Genomic DNA, 21,132 nt, shown 5'->3' on the forward strand with positions numbered 1-21,132 from the left:
GAAATGAGGAGAAATGGGGAGAGATTAGGAGTTGGGAATTGGGAATTGGGAATTGGGAATTCCTCGTCAATCGAACGCCAAAAAATGTGTACTCAAGGGGCGTGGTCACTCTCGCGAGTACCAGTAAAGCCCTCGCCGCGCGCAATCCTTTGGAAAGACTGTAAGAGAACAAAGAGTGATGCCGTGAAGCGGAAACCACAGCTCAGAATACTGGGATAATGTCCTGATCGCCACGGCAAAGCCCCCGCAACTTGTCTCCATGCCGTCTCCATCTGGGGTCGGGATTGTCTGAAGCCGAGACCGGACGGTTCGTACCCCAAGGAGGTATATAAGGCTTGTCGCCAGCATGCTTCCAGTCACCCTTCAATCTGTCTCGGTGTGGATACTTCTACAGTTTCGTCTCAATTTCTCATACATCTTCGACTATGGCGCTTACGAAGAAGCCTTATCTCGGGTTGACTGGAGGATGGCTTACCTTTTGGCTCACGGTATGTCTTCTGCGTCTATTTACTACCTCAGTTAAGAGGTGCTAATAGGAATGGCATTTCAGGTAGCATGTGCTACCGATATGATGCTCTTTGGCTACGACCAAGGTGTCTTTAGTATGTCCCCTCCCCTGCCCTTGTGCACTGAAATATCTTGAACACTAACAGACTGTTCTTGACAGGTGGTGTGGTGGTAACTCCTGACTTCCTAGAACTCCACGATCTAGTTGGCCCCTCCAAGACCAAAGTTCTCTCAACAGTCGCTGCAATCTACGATATCGGTTGTTTCTTCGGTGCGATACTTGCCTTTACTGTCGGTGAGCGACTCGGCCGCAAGAAGTCTATTATTTTGGGCACTGTCATTATGGCCATCGGTACCATTCTCCAGGCGTCATCTTATAGTCTGCCACAGATGTTCATCGGTCGAATTGTGTTAGGGTGAGTAGATCAAGTATCTTTATCAAGCCTACCTACTAACACCGTATCTAGCCTCGGAAATGGAATCAATACAGCAACAGCGCCCATCTGGCAAACGGAAACTGCGCAAGCTAAATGGAGAGGAAAGTTGGTTATCCTTGATCTAGGACTTAATGTTGGTGGATACTGTATTGTCAACTGGATCAACTATGGGCTTTCATTCCATGAGGGTCCCATTGCATGGAGGTTGCCGATCTCTCTACAGCTAATCTTCGTCATTGTCTTGCTTATTACCGTTCCATGGCTTCCTGAATCCCCAAGGTATGAAATGAAATATTGACTATGTCAAGAAATGGCTCTAACGAAATTCTAGATGGCTTATGATCCAAGGCCGGGAAGAGGAAGCAATGGAGGTACTTGCTTGTGTCGAGGCATTACCCAGAGACGATCCTGTTGTTATTACACAACTCGATGAGATCAAATTTAGTATTACCTATGAATTTGACAATACTGTCCGGTGGCGAGATCTTTTGCGCCAAAGCAAAAGCAATGATACCAAAACTCTTCGTCGATTGCTTCTTGGTGCCGGAACGCAGGCTATGCAGCAGTTCCAGGGTATGTTGTTGACCACGCCCTGTACAATTATCGAGCCATGATCACTGATGAGATTTATGCAATAGGCATCAATATTATGAGTTACTACCTCCCGATGGTTCTCATAAACTCGGTCGGACTCTCAGACAAGATGGCCCGTTTGCTGACGGCGTGCAATGCAACTTCTTATTTTGTTTTCTCGTGTCTCGCAGCCACGGTGGTTGAGCGAGTCGGCCGTCGAGGTTTGATGATGATGTCTGGGTTTGGTCAATTCGTATCCTTTCTGGTTATCACTGTTTTACTCTACATGGCCAAAAAGAACACAGTCTACGCTACTGCTTCCGTTGCCTTTTTCTTCTTCTTTCATATCGCTTTTGGAATGGGCATGCTGGGGGTTCCATGGCTGTATCCCACTGAGATCAATTCACTTCCCATGAGGACGAAGGGGGCAGCTATCTCGACTGCGACGAATTGGTAAGCTAATAAGACTCCCAGACCGAATTTGACCATGATGCTCATATTCTCCTTTTTTCAGGATCACCAATTTTGCCATCGTTGAGATTACCCCCATCGGAATCCAAAGCCTTGGCTGGAAATTTTGGATTGTTTGGACGGTTCTAAATGCAGTCTTTCTGCCAATCATTTATTTCTTTTATCCAGAGACAGGTGTGTTAAACTCAACAATTTCTGCTACGATTAAATGCTGATTGATTCTAGCAAACCGCACATTGGAAGATATGGATGCGTACTATCGTTCCAATCCACCCCTCATCGTTGCTGGAGACGCAGATGCCATTTCGACTAAGAGACCACTTCAGTTTGTCTGTCATGAGGACGAAGAGGTTCAGAAGAACGCAAAGGAGGCTGTCGTTGGTGCTGGATATGCGGAGCATGTAAATTAGGCGATGTCATTATGGTGATGCTACTTAAATGGTGATTGTTGCATGGCTTGTTGGTCATGAAATTCTTCGTTTTTTATAAAGAATACATAAGGAGGAACATGTTTGCTGTCCCCATAAGCATCGGAAGTTTCCATAGGAAAGCTTTGAAGTAGTTTCCCTCAATCAAGTGCTCTATATCTGGAGAAAGAGCAGGAAATCCCGGTTTCCCTTGAGATCAACAACTAAGGGCATGGTTTGTCAGGAAAACAAAATCAAGTCTGGAGACTATGGGGTTCCAAAGCGTATACCTAGCGTCTATCCAGATACAATTCTTCGTTGACCAACCCAATCTCTCGGATTTGCGGACGAAACTTGCTCAACTCGGCCCGAATCAGGTAATTTATGGATTCGCGTGCAACAGAAAGCCACCAAAACGCAAGTCGTATAATGTCTCTGATTCGCACATCAGAATTCAGTCTCGCAAGAAGTCCACTTAGGCCGACCCACTGTGGTAGAGTCCTGTTGCTAAACGCAGCTTGAGCGACATCGTCGTGCATTCACACGTTGATTGGGCTGATGTGATCTCAAGGGTTCTCGCTGTATCTTACAACGAGGACTTGAAAATATCTTCATTGAGCTAGGATATTATTTACATAGCAACACAACAGCAAATTGAATATACGTCCGAATACTTAAGAAGCTGGATTCAAACGCATTTTCCTCATGGCTTTCAGCGCATTCACCCGAAGATCATCGACTGACAGAATCAACCCACCAAAGCGGTTATTTTCAGCTCCGAGGACTTCAACTCGAGTGAGTGCGATTCGTCGTTTTTCGGAATGTTGCGGACGCGGGAAGATGGGCTGTGTCGAAGTTAGCATCAAACTGAATAGTGGAAGATAGCTATTTTGACTATACCTCTACCTGAATGTTTTTTGTCCAGCGTCGAAAGACACGAAGCTGTCCTGCCACTGTGTCTCTTGAGAGATTCCACCATTCAATCAAGATAAGCACTTGGAGATTTGGCACAGCATCCAGTAGCCATAGAGTGGCAGCATCTGAGGATCGGGGGATGGACCACCTCGATTCGACGATGACTCGCGGAAGTGTTCCTTTCGGACATGCGATTCCTATGTCAATATCTTTGACTGCGTACGAATAAGGCTTTTCGAAGCCGACAGTTGCTGTGTATGTTTGTCAGCTTATATTCTGAAGAGATGGCTTACTCTGAACCACCCACTGTGGCCGTCATATATGTCAAGTTTCTTCTCCTCGGCTTTCGTGACAAACCCTTCTTCGCAACACTCATAAAGACTGCTGATGAACCAAGTTCGGTGGGATTTATGGAGAAGTGTGCGAATAACATTGACACGGAACTCTTCTTTCCTGGGACTATAAGATAGCCTAGAGAGGGGAGAGATGACATATTAGCCAAAGTGGTGAATGGCGAGAAAATGATGTATGCGCTACCGTGCATCGCGCTGGGCCAACGTTGTACTGTAGCTGAGCTGGCGGGCAGCTAAAAATCCCGCCTTGGGTGTAATATTCTTCCAAAGAAATTCTTGGGGCAATTCGGCTTGTTCTATAGCAGTAGTGATCTGCTCGATCAACTCATCGTCGGAAAGACTTGGCCGAGGAGTAAGCATCACACACAGACGGGTCGGCTCACATAGAGGCATTGTCATAGGGATCGGGTAATCATTGACATGGAAATTCAAGCAGGGGAAAAATGGAATCAGGCTGTAGTTAGAAGAACCAAAAATGTTGACTCCGAATCACAAATACCAAACAGTGTTTCGGAAGTATCTTCGGGTCATACTTCAGTCATGTTGAGAGACAGCAAATGAATTGGTCAACTAAAAAGCTTGTTTACCAGCCTATTTGCCTTCCTTGGGGGCACATAAAGAGCTTCGTAGTTATCAATCTCTTCCTTCAGTCCACCGAGGCTTAAATCTGCGGTTCCCGGCCACACATATTTGGTTTTGAAGATCAGCTTCCATCCAACAAAAGCAATGATAAAAAACCCGATCATGCCGTAGTCCAAGAAAAACCACATCACATCCCATCCACCCTTCAGAAACAGATCATATCCACCTGCCAGAACCATGAAGCCCGTACCGCCCATAGCTAAGTAAGAAGTATAAGGCTGGAATCGACCCTTGTAAGGAAGACTGTCACGGGAAATCCCCTGCTTGGCCAGCGCAGAATAAAAGTGTCGATACGTGAGGGCCGTGAAGCCATAGTTGATCAACTGGCAACAAGTGACAAGATCGACAAGATACGTCATGACTTCAGCAGAGGAGCTGTTGACTTGCAGAAAAGCGAGTAGACAAAATGACAGAGAGAATAGAAGTGCCCAAAGAGGTACGCCGCTTTTTGTGCACCAAGAAAAGAACCGAGGAGCATGACCTTGGAGTGACATTCCATGCAGTGTGCGAGTCGCCGCAAATAGTAGGCCATTCCCAGCACTAAATATGGATGTCATGATAAGTGCATTAACGAGATGTGGTAGACCATTGATTTTAAGTCGTTGCATGGAAATGACATAGGGTCTAAGCCGGTGTTAGTGAACCACATCTCGATGCGGAAGAGGCAACCTACGATGCTGCACCTGTACCGGATCCAGAGATATCCCCTCCTAAGATAGAGAGCAGGGTAGAATCATTATATGGAATGACGATGCCCATACAAAGAGCAGAGCCCACAAAGAATATCAAAATACGCCAGACAAACGATCGATAAGCCGGAGGTAGAATCTTTCGAGGATTCTGGGCTTCTGCAGCGACCATAGAGATGTACTCAGGTCCACAAATTCTTAAATAGTTAACAATTAATCCCTCATAAAGGTGTAGAGTACTCACGAGAAAGTAGCTTGATACACACAAGACAGAACCCCGAGGAATCTACCGGTTCTCCCGGGAATAAGATGATCAACGAATGCACCAGGGTTGTCCCAATATCGGAATCCGTATCGATCGTGCAATGGGTTGCCACCTAGCATAGTAACAAAGGTGAAACAGAATAACCCAATCATCAAGATAACTTTGAAGATTGACAGGTAGAACTCGGAGATACCAAAATATTTCACACTGATTGCGTTAAGTAAAGCATAGAGAACAATCATCGCAACGATGATAGCCTCGACGGGTACCTTGTCTGTCCAGAATGTGATCATAATGTTCATGGCCACCATTTCGAAAGGAACAAGGAATGCCATGTTCAGAAAAAAGTTCCAAGCCATGGCAAAGCCCAACGCACCATCAACCCACTCGCCTCCAAACCGAATGAATGGCGATGGTACTGGTAGATAGGTCACCATCTCGGCGAAGCATTCGTTCACTGCCCACATGACCATTCCCCATAGAATGAAGGCAATGAAGAGACCAGCAGGGCCTCCCTTGGGCAAGGCAGAGCCCATTTGGACATATAGAGCTAGTTCTTCAGTCAGCTTTATTTCTGAAGGACAACCGTCGACTAACAAGTTCCAATTGCTCCACCAATTGCGAATAGCTGCACTTCTTTACCGCGTAGTTTTCGATGCAAAGATTGTGAGCCGGCGGTTATGTTTGAGACAGTTCCAAGGGTCGCATCATCCGTGGCATAGGGAGTAGATTCACTGCACAAGGATTGCCCCTTCTCGGAGTACTTAGTCGTAGACATTTTCTTGCTAGTGTCGAAATCACAATAAATAAATAAAATCAATAAATGAAAGATGAGACTGTGTTTGTAGTTCAACTAATTTCAATACGACAGCAGCAGTTCGCGTTGACACATTCCGACGCGCTTGTGTGTATCTTCAAGTAACGTTGGCATTGCGTCTGTTTATAAAAGTGCTTATCAGTAAAGATTTTAGGCCTGAAACTATGATTCCCGGGGGATCAAGAATATCCACGCTACTAAAATTGCTAGCAGTAGTGTCAAAGCCCAGTAGACTTTCTCATTGGATACTCTTGAGGAAACATCCTAGAGTCAGTCGTCCATTCAAATCAGAAAGAATTATCGTACTTTCGGAACTGCCGACAGCCTATTCGCACTGCCTTGCTTACTCGACCAAGAAACATAGCGGCTCGTCCGATACAAATTTATTTCGTTCAACCTCAGCTATACTGCATAGGAAGGGGTAAATTGGAATATTTGGTCTAGCAATCCTTTCCAGCTGTATGTGTATGAATGATCCAATTTATCGAGTCTAGGACATTGAGTAATCTATAGTCTCCGTGATATGTACCTGAGACGTGGTTGCTAATTCTTGAAATTTCCCTTGCACAGGTAATCCTCGTAATGATAGTGAGGCTGAAATTCGGTGAATAGAGTCTCCTTTGCTTTTATTAGTACGACTTCAAGGGTTAGGGTTGAAGATCAACTTACAGGAGTACTCGCCATCTTGAAATTGTAGGCAGCCTCTTCGTCGCTCACAATGCTCTTCTGCAACTCCATTCGATCAGTCAGCAGCTGAATCTTGCAACTTCTCTCCATGAGACAGAAAAGATACGCTGCCTCATCAACTGTAGCTCCGACAGTGAGAAGTCCATGGTTCATCAAGATGGCCGCTTTGCCCTCTCCCAGGCTTTGGGCAATCTTCTCTCCCTCGGACGACTCATTTGCGATGCCTCCATAATCGGAATACACAGAGTGGGCTTTATAAAAGTAGCAAACATCCTGGTTGATCATATCAAGTGGCTTTGCGAATGCAGACCAAGCCCTTCCATACATGGAATGTGTGTGGCATATAGCATGCACGTCTTTCCGAGAGCGATGCACCGCACTATGGATCTGAAAGCCAGCAGCATTGATAGACCCGGCCAGATTCCCATCCACAATATCTCCCTCCAAAGTCACACAAATCATGTCGCTGGCCTTGAGCATCCCAAAGTGAATTCCCAGCGGGTTGATCCAGAATCGATCTTCGAACTCGGGATCGCGCACACTGATGTGCCCTGAGATGCCTTCCGCATAGCCCTCGCGTGCAAAGACTCTGAACGCGCCCGCCATGTGCTCGAGCTGCCACTGTCGCTTCTTGTCACTTGAAGCGAACTCGGGGGGCCCAGGAAGTGCTTTGCCTCTATGGGCCATGGCGGTCATCGCATCGACGGGTTTGGAGCTGGCAGAAATCCCAGAACGGATATCTGGTTGAGCTACAGACGGTGCCATTGTGATTGATGTGAGTAGTTGTGACAATCCAGAGGAAGGGTAAAGTGATTCAGGGCGGGAGATCAAGTATGCCTCTCAACTGAGCCCATTATAGACCATGTTGATATTTTCTCGCCACTTTAAACTTCCCCCCAGGCAAACCTCCCATGTACTGAAATCGGCCCGTCCGATTTCGCATCCAAAGCAACAAATCTCCAAATCCGCTCAGATGCCAAGAGATAAGAGGAATGTGGCTGCAATGCGGGGTCTCCGACGTGAGGTTGAAAAGCGAAGAAGCGCGAACATCTCAACTTCAACACTCAACTCTCTTCAAACGGAACAGAGATGGCCGGAAGTCTTTTCTATAGGGGTGAGCGGAGATAGCCCTATCAACGACTACTAATGAACACTAACATTTACAGTCTTTGAGGCGCTGTTGGAGAACACAGGATACGTTGCAGTGCTTATTCTATCCTCTTACGTTGTCTACCAACTAGTCTACCAGCCTTTCATTGTCAGTGCCCTGCGAAGAATCCCTGGTCCAAAGACTTTCGCTGCAACCAAATGGCGACTGGCCCTTGCCGACTACCATGGAGTTAGAACCCAATGCATACACTCTTTGCACCAGCAATATGGCACCGCAGTGCGTATAGGTCCAAAGGAAGTATCCTTCTCTTCTCTCTCCGCTTTGAGAACGATCTATGGTGCAGGGTCAGGGTTTGAACGAACCGAATTCTACAGAATGTTCGATGTGTATGGACGACAAAATCTTTTTACCTTTGCTGGCACCAAGCAGCATGCAGAGAGGAAGAAGATTCTTGCTCATGCTTACTCAAAAAGCGTGATATTGTCACCAAACGCGATTGCAAAGCCCTTGATAGAGGCGAATGTGAAAAGCTATTTGGACTTGCTGGAGGATGAAAAAGACGTGGCTGAGGAGATCTTCCAGAGCCTTCATTGGTTTAGTCTGGATAGCATTACTGGCTTTCTCTATGGAGATCAATACGGAGGAACGCATGCGCTTAGAGGAAATGACTCGGACAGGAGAATGTTGAGTGATATTATCGACCCTAGTCGGCGAAAGCTTAGTTGGTTTGCGGTACACTTGAAGCAATATACGAAGTGGCTCTATACACGGACGGGAACCATGGAGAAAGCCATCACACAACTGGGGCTACTGCCTATGCAAAAGCCTGCAACTTATACGGGCATTCGCGCACATGCGCTCCAATCCTGGTCTGGTTTTGAGACTGCTGCGACGGAAAAAGATTTGGAGCCGGATTTGGCTATCATCGATAAGCTGTGGCGGCACAATAAATCTGGCAAAGGATCTCGCCTCGATGGTCTTGACATGGCCTCTGAGCTGGCCGACCATCTACTAGCCGGCATCGATACAACAAGTGATACCCTGATGTTTGCGATATGGGCCCTTTCTCGACCTGAGAATGAGCCGTATCAGAAAAGATTGATACAAGAAGTTGATTTAATCCTGAACACGGATTGCAACCAGGACGGTATTCCACTTGCCGAAGTCGCGGACCGACTGCCTTACCTTGATGCTGTTCTCAAGGAGACCCTTCGATTGTATGCCCCTTTACCAGCAGCAGAACCACGATCTATGCCGGTTGATACTATAATTGACGGGCATCTTGTTCCAGGCGGAACAGTTGTGAGTATGTCACCGTATGTGCTTCACCGCAACCCTGATGTATTCCCGGAACCTTTAAAGTTTAACCCTGAGAGGTGGCTCGGTCAATGGGTAGATCTTGCAGAGATGAAAAAATGGTTTTGGGCATTTTCTAGTGGAGGTCGCATGTGCATTGGCTTGCAGTAAGTTTGATTCTACGAACGTACAAAACGTAATTCGCTGACCACACTCTTAGTCTGGCCATGGCGGAGATGACGACATTGCTTGCTGCTATCTACAGGAAGTATACTACTAGTGGATATAAAAAGCAGAAAGGTGTCAGTCCTGGGATCACCAGCAGGTTTGAAGTCTTCTATGACGAGACCTTCCCTAAATTTGAGGTACGTCGTTGCTGCCCACCCAATGGAGATTTCGATTTTTAACCGTTCCTTGTTTTAGGAACACGAATGCTGGATCAGTTTCAAGAACCGTGAAAAGTCCGCCATTGAGTGATTTGATCTGCGGAGAGGGTGATATTTTTGGCCAACATGGATGCTTTTATTACTTTGTATAGTTCTTCTATAGAACAAGAACCTGAAAATGAGTATCAATCACCTCAGTAATGCAGTATCAGTGGCATGAAAAGATAACGAATCCCCCAAGTCACTGGTCGAAATACAAACCTTCCTGTGGAGGTGGAACACCATACCAATCAAGACTCAACTTATCCTCGGGGTCAGGATCAGTCATTTGATAATAGCCATCATAGCGCCACCAAGTGCGATCTTCCCATACATCTTCGATCGGAAGAACACCTTCCTGCTTCATCTGATCGCGAGTCTTTTCTACCTCTCTCCATACTCGCATCAAATTCTTGCCGGCAACTTTGGTCAACTGCTCTTCAGTTGCACCTCGATCTAGAATGCATTGCAACAGTTTCGGGTAGCACCTGACATCCTCTAGTCCCGGAATAACGGAGGCAATGCCATCAAAATCTGATCCAAGGCCAACGTGATCCCAGCCAATTCGGTCTGCTATGTGGAAAAGATGGTCTAATATGTCCTCCAGCTTTGCATCTGCCCGTCGTGTGGCTACATGCTCTGGCACAAACGTCACCATTACTATGCCATTATTGTCTCGAACCATGTCGATTACATCGTCAGGGACGTTACGAGGACAATCAAACACAGCTTTCGCGTTGGAGTGGGAAAACATGACTGGGGCACGCGTCAAGGCTAGTACTTGTCGAGCGCATTCCTCGGATACGTGTGAACAATCGATGATCATTCCTGTTCAGCGTAAGGAAGACGTTCACCATATCATCTCGTTGGACTTTGACATACCTAGCCTGTTCATCTCAATAATGGCCGATCTCCCCAGTCGCGACAGACCACCGTGAACAGGGCCAACTTTGGATGTAGAGCTATCGGCGAATGCATTGTTACAAACATGAGTCAAGGTGCACTGAGACTGAATTTAGCGGCTGAATTTATTTTGAAGAATTCTTTTGGACTTACGTATCGAACACCTAGTCGGTAAAAGGCTCGGATGATCCCAATACTATTACCAGCCATATGCAATCTGTACCGCGGGGATTAGTTGGAGTATTGATGAACTTCGAAAGATAGTTACCCTTCAATTCCAATTGAGCAAGCTATCTTGCCCGATGCGTAAATATCCGAGATCTCGTTTGGTCCATTGACAAGCTGGAAGACATTCGGATAGGACTCAACCAGACGAAGGGTAAGATCAATCTGCTCGATGGCATCTCTTGCCATGTCTGAATATTCAGGCGTCGAGAAATTTTCAGCAGATCTTAGACAGGGTACACACACAGACCAAAATTGTCCACCTACGGCACCTAACTATAATGTCAGCTCCTGACTTATAATTGACGGATGGAGGAGTCTTACCTTCGCGTAACCGGGGAATATCTGTCATACCCCGCTCAAATCCAGCTTCGAGATCAAATTTGGGATTATCGTGAATTTTGCCATGAAATATGGCTCTGGGTTGTTGGGGCAGATCATTATGTCCGTCAATCAAGGGTGTTTTGAGAAGAACTCGTTTGACACGCTCGTCAATATCGAGCAACTGGTACGGATGTGTGTAGCTCATGGTGACGATAATCATTGAAAGGGTGCTCTTGACTTAAATATTAGTGATACTACTGCTTTGTAGATAGACAGACCAGACTTATCACTGAATATCTTTGGCCGCGGGATTGGCCTCGCAGGCCACTCACTTGTCGAGATACGCGGCAAATACTTTTCCGGATTAGCATGAGTATCTTTTGAAATTATGAGGAGTAATTTTAACAATTTGAAGAAATAGAACTGTATTTATAGTGGCCATGATATCCCAGGGTTATTGAATGTTAATATTTTTATATTCTTACAGTTTTGATGAAACATTGAGATTCCGCTTACCATGTCCGATGCTAAAAAGAACCTCAAATCTGCCGACTCCATTGATGAGCATCATGGAAAGACTCTTGATCTAATACATGAAGGCGAAGTAGAAGTTACCAACGGGGAGGCACGCCGACTTCGATGGAAATTAGATTTACGTCTACTTCCACTATTGTGTCTCACCTATGCCCTTCAGTCTATCGATAAGACAACGCTTGGATATGCTGCTATTTTCGGTCTGGAAACAGACTTGAAGTTAGAAGGGTCCGAGTATTCCTGGCTAGGGGCAATCTTCTATTTAGGGTATCTGATCTGGGAGTTTCCCACAAACATCATGCTACAAAAGCTTCCCATAAATTATTTCATGTCTACTACGGTGAGCCTGCACACTTCTTGTCATACTAGAGCTTTTACTAAAAAACTACTTTTTAGGTTATCATCTGGGGTATCATTCTCATGTGCCACGGAGCCGCTCAGAATTTCGCCGGAGAAGCGACAGTCCGCACCTTACTAGGCATGTTGGAGTCTTCAATCAATCCAGGCACAATGCTTCTATTTTCTATGTACTATGTGCGTCATGAGCAGCCTTTACGGATGGGTATATGGATTGGATCTGCAGGTCTCGGCTATGTAATTGCAGGCATTTCTAGCTTTGGCATTGGTCACATCAAATCATCCATAGCTAGTTGGCGATTACTATACATCATATGGGGAGCAGTTACTGTTGCATGGGGGCTCATTTTATTGGTTTTGTTGCCAGGCTCACCTCTCACGGCAAATTTTTTGACTGAACGCGAGCGAGCTTTGATTATTGCTCGAGTGAACGGAAATGGAACTGGGCTTGAAAATAAAAAGTTTAAATGGTCGCAGTTCAAAGAGGCAGTGTTTGATCTCAAGACATGGCTTTTGTTTCTCTATGCGGTGGCTAGTAACGCCCCAAATGGAGGGCTAACAACGGTACCTCTTCCTTTCTCCGACAAGAGCATTCAAATTACTGATTTCACCTGCTAGTTTCAAGGACTGATCATCAAGGGTATGGGATTTTCGACTTTACAGACCACCTTAATCCAGATGCCTTCTGGCGGTGTTCAGCTGATTATTTGCTGCCTTGCTTGGTACGAAGACATCTTTTCCTTGGGTATGATTGGGTGCTGATTTGAATGTGAAACCAACAGCTTCTTTGCTTCTCGCTACTCCAATGCCCGTATTTCTATCATGATCATCTGCATTATCCCATTTCTTGTCGGAACCATCGGACTTTGGACAATCCAAAAGTCAAATCCGTACGGACGACTTGTATGCCTCTGAATTTGCTTCACATATACTGCCTCGTGGACTCTGTCTATGTGTGTCGCGACGGCAAATACGGCAGGGCATACTAAGAAGATCACCACAAATGCCATGCTTATTATTGGATATTGCTTGGGCAATCTTGTTGGTCCTTTCTTTTTCAAATCCGATCAAGCCCCGGAATATACACTAGGTGTTGCAATGATGTTTTTTTGCGTCGGTGTTCAAGTCATTACCCTCATTGGCATCTGGGTTCTTCTTTGGATGCGCAACCGCTCCAGGCAGCAGCTGCATACAGGGGTGGAAAACAGAGATTTTCAAATATTGGTCGCTGAAAAAGCATTGATGGATGAGACTGATCTTCAAAATGAGTATTTTCAGGTAAGCCTTCAAAGTTTTGCAATGGTGCATCATGAAACATGACTAATGAGGAGATACACCAGTATGTCTATTAGAGAAGCGCCTGCATAGCCATTTCGATACTATTTAGGCTGCATTAGATTAATTGAACTTCGATTGATAGATTGAAGAGATACAGGGAAATTTATAGCGTGTTTCTACGTAGATTGTCCAGATATCTTTCATACTCGTGAAGAGGCTAGAGGCATTCAATTTAGGGCTTCTTCCAGTCTGCACGTGATGGGTTCCCCGCGGGCAACCCCGCGGGCACCAGCATCGCATTATCTTTTTCAGCGCAAGACCTGTGCTTTGTCAACATACATTCAAATGTCACAGTCTTCTAGTCGAGCATTTGAAAGTATGAACATGGACGAGATAGATCACCGGTGCGAATCCAGACCTGAAGGCCGGCCCTATCGGTCACATCTACATCCAGCATGCTTCTCCTGTAAGAAGCGCAAATCCCGCTGCAAGACGCAAAATCCCTCGGAAACATGCATGATGTGTCAAGCACATGGTACAGAGTGTGTTTTCCCTCGCCCCAACGATGGATATCAGCATCGAACCCTTGTTTCACCGCGGAGATCTTCAGCCAATGCGAAACAACGATGCACACAGCGGGCCATTGAGCATACACGATCTTATCCTAGACCACAATTCATATCACGACCTGTGGAGCTGAACATTATCTCCACTGGGTCGGGCCCGGAGATATCACCTGCCTCGGGAGATCACCTGAGAGCTGAAGGCTTGCCCGATCTTGCGGGCATTATTGCAGAGGCTGAAGACGATAGCTCTCATATTGTTAGCCCTGCAGTTGCAGATGATAATGAGATATTGGAGAGTTACTTATCTGCCGTCCCCGCTACTCGGAGAGGTCCAGTACGCACAGGCTCGTCATCGAATCGACCGCTGAGACCTGTACGATTCAATATTGTGCCGAGAAGACCATTGGGCGTTACTGGTGGTCAATCTCTTGCGGCATCAAAGTGTGAAATCATTGAGAGATATATGGATCCCCATATTGATGAGTATCTCAACTTGTGAGTGTCCATATCTATTCTGACTATAATCTTCGTCGGCTTCAAAGTCTTACGTATAGCATCTAGGTTCTTTGAGAAGGCCAATACATGCTTTCCAATTTTTGATGAGGCTTTATTTAGAAGTGCTTACTTCTCCCATAAAGGCAAAATGTCACATTCTTTACTATGTAACCTGTATGCCAACTCCCTGGTATATTGGAAAAGCTCCCCCAAGCTATGTTCTGGCCGCGTTCCTGATATCCGGTTTATATGGAACCAAGCGAATGAAGCACTGCACTCTGAACTCTTCTTATCTCCTGGCATCTCAACAGTGATGTCCATCATTCTCAATGTGTGTGGTAGACCAAGCACGTCAATGTTTGGAAATGGCGGGATGGTCGGGACTTCAGTCGCTTTGTCCAATGCACTTGGTTTAAATCGTGATCCGTCAGGCTGGGATATATCGCCACTGGAGAGAAGTCTCCGGATCAGAATATGGTGGCTTGTTGTCATTCATGACCGCTGGTGTAGTTTGGCTTACGGGACACCTCTGCACATTCACCGAGAACAGTACGACGTGCCTTTCCCATCAATAGATGATATGTGTTCTACTGGAGGCTCTCTGTGTCAAAGGACAGCGGCTTCGATTTTCATCGCCCTCACAGGATTAACAGATGTTCTTTCTCGCTTCTTGGAGCATGTTTACAGTGTCTCGAAGGAATCAAGGCAGTCAGAAATGTCTGCAATACAATTGGAGAACCTTCTCAATGAGTGGGAGGAATCTCTGAATGGAGACGTCCGTCGCCTTGTTCTTCGAGGAACTGACTTACAAGGTCCTGGGGCTGCAAATCTCCGTCTAGCCTATTTGGCAGTACGACTACTTTTAAGACGGATTCAGCTTGATATCAACAAGAGTATTGTACAGCCTGAGGACGACACAATTTCTCCCTATTATATGAATGCCCAACGGGCTGCTGAGGATATCGCACATCTAGTGCAAGAGCTGGACGAGACACAACTTCGTGGATTCTGGATTCCAGTGCATGCATTTTCTATAAACTCAGCGACTATGTTTCTGCTTCGAAGCGGTCTTCTGATGAGGCATCAAAGTCGCAATACGCCACTCAAGACTGCAAATGACATAATTAACACACTCCAGTCCCATCGTCGAAAGTTTGATTGGGATCTTGCAGATAATTGTCTTGATAATTGTACGGATTTGGTCGAAAAGATTGCCCTCAGCAACCCGCAAGTGAGTACTGATCTATCCCTGTCAGAATTTCCGGATCTCTCAGATGATTTGGAAATAAATACGGGTGTTTTCGATGACCTTTTTCTCGAGGTACATGGGTTCTCGGATGGGTTTGATTTATAAACGCATTTCCAGCGAATCTGTGGTTCATGATATCAATGTATCTTGCATTCATCTTCGCAAGGCCAGTATTGCGTGCAAGAATGTCATTCAAATTTAGCTTAACGCTTCAAATAGATACTATAGATAGATGTGCAGATCTTGCTATCTGATTGTTCTCCTATCACCTTGTCCTGCTTAGCATGCGATGAATCCTTTGTTTGACGGTCTTGTCTCCGGTCAACCTGGCAAGGATTCACCACTTTGCCGCGGGCACTTCGGCCTCGGACAATAGCACTAGTGAGAAAATTGCTGTAGGGTCAATATATAAAGCCATTTGAGAGATGCTTTGTGGTTAACATGCGCTTTCGAAAAACACCTTCCTTTCCCACTTCCTCTTTACCTCTCCAAAATGGGCTCTGTTGACACCACCGCCGCCTTCTTTGCCAAGGCCGACAAGTACCTCGCGACAACAGGCGTACCCTTTTCTCCTGTAATTATCACAAAGACCCAGGGTACTCGACTCTATGAAGCTAGTGGCCGATCAATACTCGATTTCACTTCGGGTCAAATGAGCTCACTGCTTGGCCATTCCCACCCTGAGATTGTCGAGACCGTTAAGCACTATGTCTCCGAACTCGACCATTTGCTCAGCAATATGATTACCCACCCTGTCGTCGATCTTGCGGAGCGTCTTGCGAAAGTTCTGCCTGCTCCGCTTTGTAAATCCTTTTTTCTCAATACTGGATCTGAGTCGACCGAGGCCGCCATCAAAATGGCCAAGTGCTATACTGGCAAATTTGAGATCATCGCTTTTGCTGCCAGTTACCACGGCCTCACTCAGGGCTCTGGATCCGCCACATACTCAGCCGGTCGTCAAAGGGGCGGTCCTTGCATGCCCGGTCAACTCGCCTTCCCTGCACCCTATGCATACCGCTCTCCGTTCCGCAAGGTGGATGGATCCTACGACTGGGAGACCGAGATGGACTTTGGTTGGTCCATGATTGACCGTCAGAGTGTCGGCTCTCTTGCAGCATTTATTATGGAGCCCATATTGTCCACCGGTGGAATTCTCGATCCACCCGAAGGCTATATGCAACGCATGTTCGCAGAGTGTAAGAAGCGCGATATGCTCATCATCATGGACGAAGCTCAAACTGGTGTTGGCCGTACTGGTCAGATGTTTGCTTTTCGAGAGAGATGACATTGTCCCTGATATTCTTGCTTTGTCCAAGACCCTTGGCTGTGGTCTGCCTCTTGCATCTGTCAGCACCACCGTTGAGATCGAACGTGGCTGTAAGGAAGCTGGCTTCCTTTGGCTCACTACTCATCTTAATGATCCATTGACTGCTGCAGTTGGTAATAAGGTGCTTGAGATTGTTGAACGTGATAAAATCTGCAAACGTGCCGCTGAACGTGGTGCCCAGCTCCGTCAAGGTCTCATTGAGCTTCAGCAGAAGTACTGGTGCATTGGTGACGTTCGGGGTCGCGGTCTTCTGCAGGGCATCGAGATTATCTCCAATGCTGAAACCCGGGCGCCTGGTCCTGACCTGGGCCAAGCTGTTTCCGATCGCGCTATGGCCTGTGGTCTTTCCTGTAATGTAGTCAATCTTCCTGGAATGGGTGGTGTTTTCCGTCTTGCGCCTCCGGTAACTGTTACCGCCGATGAGATTGAGGAGGGTCTTACCATTCTTGATGAGGCCTTCGGGCATGTTTTGAAGACCATGGGTGCATAGCTAGATCTGTTTTATATTATGCCGGAATTGGTTTTTTGAGAGATTTCCAGTGTCCAGTAAACTGATATAGGGTCACGTGGGCTCCAATACACGTGGTTCATGAATACTTTCAGGCCACGGAAAGATCTCAACCTACAAACATTCTAAGACCACTGGTGGCTTTGCATATCTTATTGTGGAAGACTGGGGATCCATTTCAGCCGCGCATTGATCATCTCTTCAAAGACCAGCATCCGCCCGCAATCCAGAATCCACTGGGACGAAGAATTGTTCATATACCTCAACGAGAGAGAAAGCTTTCCATGTCCACTATTTCTGGCTCCAAATTGCCAAATTGGGCTCAAATTTCAAAACCAGACAATCAACATGGCATTTCACACGATCCCATCGAAACTACCTACCATCGACTAAAGCTCAAATATGCTCAATCATTACGACAAAACTGGGTTGAGAAGCTCGAACAGCCCAAACAGATATTAGAGCAGCTTTACTTAGCTGCTTATCTGATTGAACTATGGAGAGGCATGTACGGCACCATTCCAGCAGCAGAACAGAAACAGCTTCAACAAAGCAGCAATGCGCCATTTGCGGGATTTGTGAGTCTTGCTTGTGGAAGCGGTATCCTGGTATACGTACTTTGTATGGAAGGATACAATGGGTCCGGCTTTGATGCCTGCCGTCGCAAAACTTGGGAGACATATCCCGTCGATGTCCAGACTTGTCTGGAGGAAAAAATGTACATTCCTCAGCCGTTTTTGGATGCCATTGGGCCACAAGATTTCGAAGCGAAGATACACACTGGCGACTTTCCAGCTGATACCTTTATCATATCTGACCATGCCGATGAAATGACTGTATGGACTCCTCTAATGGCTGCCCTGGCTAGTCCCTCGTCTCTTTTGCCCTTTCTTATTATACCCTGTTGTTCTTGTTCGCTTTCTGGGGCTCGATATCGATACCCCCCGAGAATACGCATGTCAGAAGGTACGAGTACGGATGTCAATACTAGTGAAAATGTCGAAAAGTGCGTGGAGCAGAACCATCAACCCGCTTCTGGAGATTTGCGATCTCTTCGAGCCACCAAGGCTGAGCAGAAGACTGGCCGTGGGTTTGGAAATTCTATGATGGGGTCACTTACTGCTAAGACAAGAGACATCGCCGAGGAGCTTGGTTTTGTGGTTGAGGAGGTATGTTTGCAGACTCCGGGTGCTTTCTCCCGGGCCTTAATTGGAAGAAAGCAGCAAACGAAAGATTTGGCCGACGCGAGCCCTAGCCAGACGGCAGTGCTAGCAGATAAGATCGCCAAAATTATTGAACGCGAATGCGTTAAAGATGGAGGAATTCAGGCTGCTGCCAGGCTCTGGATTGAGCAGGCAAAGTCCTTCCATTTGGAACAAAGATAGTGACAAATAAGTGGATATCAATTGGTATTTCGCTAAGTGTGCTCTAGGTCTATTCACACCGAACATGTAACATGAATCATGGAGAGGGGATATAGAGGAAGGAGTGGGTAATGTACAAAAATAATACAATGCTCTTCAACTCTGTTGCTGTAGTTGAAGATCCAAATTCAATTGCCAGAGAATTTGCGAGGAAGCCTCGAAGTCCGATATATCGTTGGATGTGATAATGGTACTTTGATCACGCAGCTGAGCCTGGCTGAATATTTCCGTCGCGAAGAGCAGCCTATTCCTTGTCGGTTCCCTTGGCATCTTCTGCGCAATGCGTGGTGTGAGGGGCTGGGCCTGAAGATTGTGCTGCTGCTGCGCCAGGGACTCCAAATTTGGTATTCCGGGATGCAGCCTGAGCAGCCGCGTGCTCTCTGAGGCGCTTCATACGCTCGGGTCTGCCTTCACCTGGAAGGCTGCCCCATACAGGTTCAATCGAATCAGCGCGCCAATTATTACGGTTCACGCCAAATGCACTGCGCTTTGGGGATAGCGGAGCGAGAGGAGAAGTTCCTCCCACACCGGCTTCACCCCACATGCGGACACGCTGGAGTTTGCGAAGTCTGGCAAGTCCATAAATGCAGACAATGCCGGTAAGGGTGAAGCAAATGACTGAGACACCTCCGAAGCCGAAGTCGTTTTCTTCGATGAAGTTCTTCAAGTTCATTCCGTAGAGAGCAGAGAATAATGTTCCTGTTGCGAGGCCGAGTGTTCCAATGCTGAACTTGAGGTCCATAAGCATGAGCGAGTTGCGGTTGGCATCGAGGATAGCTTTGACTCTGTTTCTTGTTAGATCTGAAGGGGGTTTGGGAACAAAAAAAGAACGTACACTTCTTCTGTGTTGCGAATATTCGTCACAAGGTTGCCACTGGCCTGAACGATTTCATCGCAAACCTTGTGGTATGACTCCAGGAGCATTTCAACTTCTTGGTGATCATCCTCTTCTCGCTCCTTGCCTTTGGATCTTTCAGAAAGATACATAGCTGCCAGATCGTCGTCTGCTTCTAGCAGATCATCAATAGCATCTCGAACCAATCGAGCTTTCTGTTCGAATGTACCCAGTTTCTTGGAATATATCAATAGATGTCGGAGCTTGTCACGATCAATATCCTCCTCCAGCGCACGTAAAACACGCACGACCGGATCTCTCACGCCATTAAATTCCTCCTCGAGGCCACTTGTGACACTGATGAGCACGGCTTCCAGCGCACGGAACTCATATGGGAGTGACTGGCTGAACTGAGAGGCAAGCTGTGATTGCTTTTGGCGTAGCTTTCCTTCTAGATCGTAGATAAACAACGATTGCATGTATGAGTCTGTTGATCCATACGCGTCGAAAACGAGAACTCGATCCGCTTTGATGAGGACTCGCAAATGAAGCAGGTTGATTAAAATGGCTCTCGGTCGTACCAGAATATGAGGGAGAGTTGAGGAATCGATCTTGCGCAGGTCTCGAGGAAGAAGTCCGTACTATATCTCAGATTCTTCGGTTAGCGAAGCTCCAGGCCTAGGATTCGACTTGTCATACTAACCTTTGCAATCAGTTCCAGTTTCCGGAACTCCCCATTAACAAGTGTGACGTCCCCATTGATATCAAACTCGGTACACCGAATCCGTAACTCGTTTGAAGCCTTGGCGGAAAGACTGCGACCAATATTGAATAAACCCTCTGAGCCTTCGTCCATAAGCCCAGATCCTGCAGGCCTTTGGTTCTGGTATTCCGATGCTTTATTCCGCTTCAAATCAAACAGCCGTCGGAGGAATGGGCGGCTTTTAGTGGATGCGAGACGCGAAAATGTTACCTGTAACGGCATTGATGGTGGCACTAATGTCGGCCTGGTCGCGCTCGGTCGAACTTTCGTGACGCCATCATTTCTTGTAGGACACGGGGTCGTGAGATGTGTCCAGCTAGGAAGTTTGGAGGTTCGTCCTGTTGAGTAGGGTGTGTCACGACCGAGGCATTTTGGGCGAACGCATGATGGAGTAGTCGTAACCCCAGACTGTCTATGTAGAAAGCGCAAAAGTGAGGCCGAAGGAGCAGACAGCTTTGGGGACAGCATGTCTGATTGTCGAACTGTAGTTGTCGCGATGAGATCAGATGCGCTTTTTTCCCGCGCTCGGGGTAAGGTTGATCCGGCAAACCATACGCATAGGAATCCAGCACCAGATGGGAAAGTCTTAAGCAGAGGATTGAATTTCATGCATTGTTCTTGCTATGTGGAACACAAGCATCAGTTCTAGTTTGTTGAAACAGGACAGATGGTGACTTCACCAGGGGAAACTTGGCATTGGCATATGAAGTACCGGCATCAGACAGCCGCTGTACATCTACGACTTCCCA

The 21,132-nt window shown here is 46.6% G+C and overlaps 11 protein-coding genes across 11 annotated transcripts; 6 read left to right on the plus strand and 5 right to left on the minus strand.

Moving 5' to 3' along the window:
• Positions 1-425: 425 nt before the first annotated feature.
• N7511_011124 (sugar porter family MFS transporter) lies at positions 426-2,398 on the plus strand (the record flags this gene model as incomplete). The annotated part of the gene is made up of 8 exons (XM_057133501.1): positions 426-488; positions 551-602; positions 668-923; positions 975-1,223; positions 1,276-1,517; positions 1,583-1,970; positions 2,032-2,162; positions 2,214-2,398. 8 exons carry the CDS (start codon positions 426-428, stop codon positions 2,396-2,398), a joined length of 1,566 nt encoding a protein of 521 aa, XP_056978789.1.
• A 980-nt stretch (positions 2,399-3,378) lies between these two features.
• Positions 3,379-4,056, minus strand: N7511_011125 (uncharacterized protein; the record flags this gene model as incomplete). Its single annotated transcript, XM_057133502.1, has 3 exons — positions 3,379-3,507; positions 3,604-3,781; positions 3,848-4,056. The coding sequence occupies 3 exons, from the start codon at positions 4,054-4,056 to the stop codon at positions 3,379-3,381; spliced, it is 516 nt and encodes a 171-aa protein (XP_056978790.1).
• Positions 4,057-4,229: 173 nt separating this feature from the next.
• On the minus strand, positions 4,230-6,037 carry N7511_011126 (uncharacterized protein; the record flags this gene model as incomplete). The annotated part of the gene is made up of 4 exons (XM_057133503.1): positions 4,230-4,929; positions 4,979-5,191; positions 5,239-5,809; positions 5,857-6,037. The coding sequence occupies 4 exons, from the start codon at positions 6,035-6,037 to the stop codon at positions 4,230-4,232; spliced, it is 1,665 nt and encodes a 554-aa protein (XP_056978791.1).
• Positions 6,038-6,619: 582 nt separating this feature from the next.
• Positions 6,620-7,528, minus strand: N7511_011127 (uncharacterized protein; the record flags this gene model as incomplete). Its single annotated transcript, XM_057133504.1, has 2 exons — positions 6,620-6,694; positions 6,746-7,528. 2 exons carry the CDS (start codon positions 7,526-7,528, stop codon positions 6,620-6,622), a joined length of 858 nt encoding a protein of 285 aa, XP_056978792.1.
• A 324-nt stretch (positions 7,529-7,852) lies between these two features.
• Positions 7,853-9,647, plus strand: N7511_011128 (cytochrome P450; the record flags this gene model as incomplete). Its single annotated transcript, XM_057133505.1, has 4 exons — positions 7,853-7,877; positions 7,930-9,337; positions 9,391-9,535; positions 9,594-9,647. 4 exons carry the CDS (start codon positions 7,853-7,855, stop codon positions 9,645-9,647), a joined length of 1,632 nt encoding a protein of 543 aa, XP_056978793.1.
• A 171-nt stretch (positions 9,648-9,818) lies between these two features.
• On the minus strand, positions 9,819-11,418 carry N7511_011129 (dipeptidase; the record flags this gene model as incomplete). The annotated part of the gene is made up of 6 exons (XM_057133506.1): positions 9,819-10,423; positions 10,478-10,598; positions 10,652-10,715; positions 10,767-10,995; positions 11,048-11,279; positions 11,380-11,418. Coding segments are annotated over 6 exons (1,290 nt in total), but the record flags the coding sequence as incomplete, so codon positions are not given.
• Positions 11,419-11,564: 146 nt separating this feature from the next.
• On the plus strand, positions 11,565-12,853 carry N7511_011130 (major facilitator superfamily transporter; the record flags this gene model as incomplete). The annotated part of the gene is made up of 4 exons (XM_057133507.1): positions 11,565-11,921; positions 11,978-12,502; positions 12,557-12,693; positions 12,721-12,853. 4 exons carry the CDS (start codon positions 11,565-11,567, stop codon positions 12,851-12,853), a joined length of 1,152 nt encoding a protein of 383 aa, XP_056978795.1.
• An 882-nt stretch (positions 12,854-13,735) lies between these two features.
• On the plus strand, positions 13,736-15,631 carry N7511_011131 (fungal specific transcription factor domain-containing protein; the record flags this gene model as incomplete). The annotated part of the gene is made up of 2 exons (XM_057133508.1): positions 13,736-14,277; positions 14,344-15,631. The coding sequence occupies 2 exons, from the start codon at positions 13,736-13,738 to the stop codon at positions 15,629-15,631; spliced, it is 1,830 nt and encodes a 609-aa protein (XP_056978796.1).
• Positions 15,632-16,019: 388 nt separating this feature from the next.
• On the plus strand, positions 16,020-17,343 carry N7511_011132 (aspartate aminotransferase family protein; the record flags this gene model as incomplete). The annotated part of the gene is made up of 2 exons (XM_057133509.1): positions 16,020-16,789; positions 16,878-17,343. 2 exons carry the CDS (start codon positions 16,020-16,022, stop codon positions 17,341-17,343), a joined length of 1,236 nt encoding a protein of 411 aa, XP_056978797.1.
• Positions 17,344-17,645: 302 nt separating this feature from the next.
• On the plus strand, positions 17,646-18,746 carry trm44 (tRNA (uracil) methyltransferase; the record flags this gene model as incomplete). The annotated part of the gene is made up of 1 exon (XM_057133510.1): positions 17,646-18,746. One exon carries the CDS (start codon positions 17,646-17,648, stop codon positions 18,744-18,746), a length of 1,101 nt encoding a protein of 366 aa, XP_056978798.1.
• A 283-nt stretch (positions 18,747-19,029) lies between these two features.
• N7511_011134 (CorA family magnesium transporter) lies at positions 19,030-20,851 on the minus strand (the record flags this gene model as incomplete). The annotated part of the gene is made up of 3 exons (XM_057133511.1): positions 19,030-19,570; positions 19,621-20,261; positions 20,324-20,851. 3 exons carry the CDS (start codon positions 20,849-20,851, stop codon positions 19,030-19,032), a joined length of 1,710 nt encoding a protein of 569 aa, XP_056978799.1.
• Positions 20,852-21,132: the final 281 nt, after the last annotated feature.

This window comes from Penicillium nucicola, assembly GCF_028828085.1.
Source record: "Penicillium nucicola strain IBT 29836 chromosome Unknown utg000011l, whole genome shotgun sequence".
In the NCBI taxonomy this organism is placed as follows: Eukaryota; Fungi; Ascomycota; class Eurotiomycetes; order Eurotiales; family Aspergillaceae; genus Penicillium; species Penicillium nucicola.